This window comes from Nansenia antarctica, assembly GCF_963989245.1.
Source record: "Nansenia antarctica genome assembly, chromosome: 10".
Taxonomy (NCBI): domain Eukaryota; kingdom Metazoa; phylum Chordata; class Actinopteri; order Argentiniformes; family Microstomatidae; genus Nansenia; species Nansenia antarctica.
The window spans coordinates 4,729,735-4,733,124 of NC_137680.1; the positions used below are offsets into that span (position 1 = coordinate 4,729,735).

A 3,390-nucleotide genomic window follows, 5' to 3' on the forward strand; every position below is an offset into this window, starting at 1 on the left:
TGTTCTGGTTCTGATTCGGCAGAGAGAACTCCCTCCCTACCACGTCCCTCTCTCTTTCCCTCTCTCTTTCTCTAAACCCTGGTCCACCAAAGTCCCTTCCCCCAGGTCCTATGGGCCCGTCTCTCCCAGAACCCGGCGTTCCTATTCCTGGAAACTCCCGGTTCTGACCCACTCCCGGCAGTCCCCCAAACTCTCCCCTCCCCTGGATGCCGTTCGGACCCCCCCCCATCCCACCACCGCAAGTGCTGATGCCGCCACCACTGGTGCTGCTACCTATACTGGCAGAAAACTCCCTATTGATCTCCCTCCCTCCTCCAAACTCTCCTCTCCCTCCCCTCTCTCCCCTCTCCCCTGCAGCCCCTCCCCTCTCTCTGTCTCCCCCTCCTCCCCCTCCCCCAGAAGCATACCTGGGGACGTACTCCCTGTGGGGTTGTTGGGGGTGAGGGTGGGGGAGGAAAGGGGGGTGAGCTGAGGAGGAGTGGCGGGAGGAAGGGGGGTTGTAAACGGAGGGCAGTTGCTGCTGCTGCACCGGGGGTTGGTGCTGCTGCGGTTGGTGAGGATGGTGGTTACCCGGGTAACGGGTGTAGCCCCAGCTCCCCTGACAACCGGTTGCCGTGCCACCACCCTGCCAGCTGGTCGGGCTGTAGTGATGGGGGTGGGGAGAGGGCTGGGGCAGGGGGCCGGTTTGGGGTACCAGAGAGGGAGGGGTAGACTGAGTCTTCGAGTCCATGAGTTTGTCGGCCGCCTTGTCCAGTTTCTCTCTGTCTGCCTTGTTGGCCTCTGACGACGGCTGAAGGTTTTGTTGCCCCCCGAGCTCCAAGGGCTTCAGGGCAGGCGGAGGGGGCAGGGGTAGGGGTAGGGGCGGGGGGTGCGGAATGTTGGGGTTGCCATGGGGATAGTCTCCCCCGGCAACGGTGGGCTTGGTCACGCTCTGTGCGTTCGCTTTGGAGTTCATTCGATTGCCACTGTGCTGCATACTGTCGGCGCTGTTCGCCGGTCCTCCGCCGTACTCCATCTTACTCACCAGCTTCGAGTCCAAGGAGAAGTAGGACTTCCTGCCGCTATTGCTATCGTTCGCTGTCGAATCCCCTGTCGCGCGGAGAGAGGGAACGAGAGAAGAGGAAGAAGAACAGGAGGAGGAGGGTGGCTTCAGAGAGGGACTGTCTGACTCCATTCCTCCGTCTCCATCCCTCCTTTCCCCCCCGTCTCCACAGGAGTCATCCCCTCCTCTCGCTTCTCTCGCAGCTCCTCTCCTGTCCTCTCCTCCTCCAGTCTTCTCCACTCTCTCTCTGTCTTTCCCTTTCTCCCGTGTTTGTTCCCTCTCTCCTCCTCCTTGCTTTGGTGAGTCAGGGCCATCTGACTCAGAGTCCAAGCTAGCGAGAGGGGAGGCGGAGAGACTCGGGGAGGAGGAGCGATTGTCCTGGTCGATGTCTCGCCCGCTGCTTATGCTGCAACTGCTATTGGCCAGGCTGCCTACGACTGAGCTCCTGCTACCCTGCGATTGACCGTCTTCGTTGTCACTCTCTCGTGATTGGCTGGCAGCTGAGGGTGGGGGCGGGACAGTGGAGGGAGTGCTGTCAGTGGAATGGGTCGAAGTAGGGGGGTTGGTGGTCGAGGAGGAATCCTGCTAAGCAAAGATGAATATGATAATAGATTAAACTGTATCTTTTGCCTGAATGTAAAACATATCTATGTATATCTGTGTTGCATTATGACTTGATTGCATATGAAGGATGTGTAACAAATCCTTATTAAATGCCAGAGGATGAGGATGAATAAAGTTGCATTTAATTACATGTAATAAAAATGTTATATTCTGATTCTGTAGCGTCACAGTGTAATGAAAACATGACACTAACCTGGACTTTCTGCCTTTTTGGTGGAGGCACAAGCTCCTCCCCTTCACTTTCTGACGAATCATGACCTTGCGATCTGCGATTGAAGCGACTCACAGCCAATTCCTCACCGGCAGCTCTTTGCTAAAAGAGAAACAGAGAGAGGTTTCATTCCACTGTGATGTTGATCGCACGCACATCTGTTTTTAGTACTAGGAAATACACAAATATAATACACAAATATAATACACAACAGACATGAAAGAGACAAAGACGAACATGTACCGTGCAGAGATGTGTTAAAACACACACCGACGCACAACCTTGGTGGCAGTACAATCATAGCAATGACTCATACATCCACACACACACACACACACACGCACACGCACACACACACAGAGAGCTTCATTAATGTTTTGATCAAAAGATAATGACTGACAGTCTCTTCTCTCTCCCTCTCTCTCTCACACACACACACACATAAACACACACAAACCCAGCGAACATGCCATGGGAAAAAGGGTAGACAGAGAGAAGAAGAGGTGATAGACTCTCACCGTTTGCCTGTCGTTGCGTTCGGCACGAGAGGGGCTGGGGTGTGGGCGCCTACCCCTCCTGTCCTCGCTGCCCCCCCGCCGCCGCCCACTGCGCATGGGCATCTGAATCGCCAAGGGGTGGAGGGAGGGCAAGAAGGAGGAGATGAAAAAAAAAAAGGAGGAGGAGCAAACAAGGAACGAAGAGCAAAATGAAGAGAGTCAAAATGGTCAGATGGATAAGAGGGGGGGATTAAGGGGTCAGAAAATGAGGGAAGAGGAGACCAGGGAAGGTGGAGGGTGGAGGGCGGTCAATGCCAGTAGAAGGAGAGGGGAGAGAGGGGATCAGAGGAAAGGAGACGGGGGGAAAACACCAGAGCGAGGAGAGGGGAGTGGGGAAAACAGTGTAACAGTGGGAGAGACAGGAGAGAGAAGAAGAAGAGGAATTTGGAATAGGGAAGTGTAGAGTAAAGAACGAAGACGGGAACAGTTAGAATTATGAATATCAAGATTCTCACAGCACATGTAAAGACTAATACTGTATCTATACCTCACATTCAACTTCAAATCCCTCCAAATCTATCTTAACATCGGATGAATATACAACCATTCATCGTCGCCATGGAAAATAATAACACATCCATCCATAAGTTTCTGTAATAATACATACACAATACACAAACGTGGACTGACCTCACTCATGCACAAACACACACGTCCACAAAGCGGACGACGTGTGAACAAATAAACAAAACAAATGAACTCACTGATTCTTTGTGGGTTCGTGTTTTCATCGCTTCTCCCTTACGGTGTCCATTTCACCTCACAGGCCATGGCAGTGATGAGGCAGTGAATTAAGTGGTGGTCCTTTGCCTCAGTGTAGCCTGGGTATCAGAACCATCAGAGCTATTAAAACCTGCACAAAAAAAACAGTAGTTATTCATTCTCGGTCTAACCAATCAGATGCGTACTCGATTACTGTGTTGAATTACTGGTTTGAATTTACTGTGTTGATTTAT

General features: G+C 52.3%; 1 protein-coding gene across 1 annotated transcript in view; it reads right to left on the minus strand.

The window, feature by feature from the left end:
• atn1 (atrophin 1) overlaps positions 1-3,165 on the minus strand; it is a gene marked incomplete at both ends in the record, with an annotated part of 10,155 nt that extends 6,990 nt beyond the window's left edge. Inside the window, 4 exon segments of the mRNA XM_080540714.1 lie at positions 1-1,624; positions 1,860-1,979; positions 2,396-2,497; positions 3,139-3,165. The exon segment at positions 1-1,624 is cut by the window's left edge and continues 194 nt beyond it. Of these exon segments, the coding sequence (XP_080396840.1) occupies positions 1-1,624; positions 1,860-1,979; positions 2,396-2,497; positions 3,139-3,165 (1,873 nt within the window).
• Between the last annotated feature and the right edge of the window lie 225 nt (positions 3,166-3,390).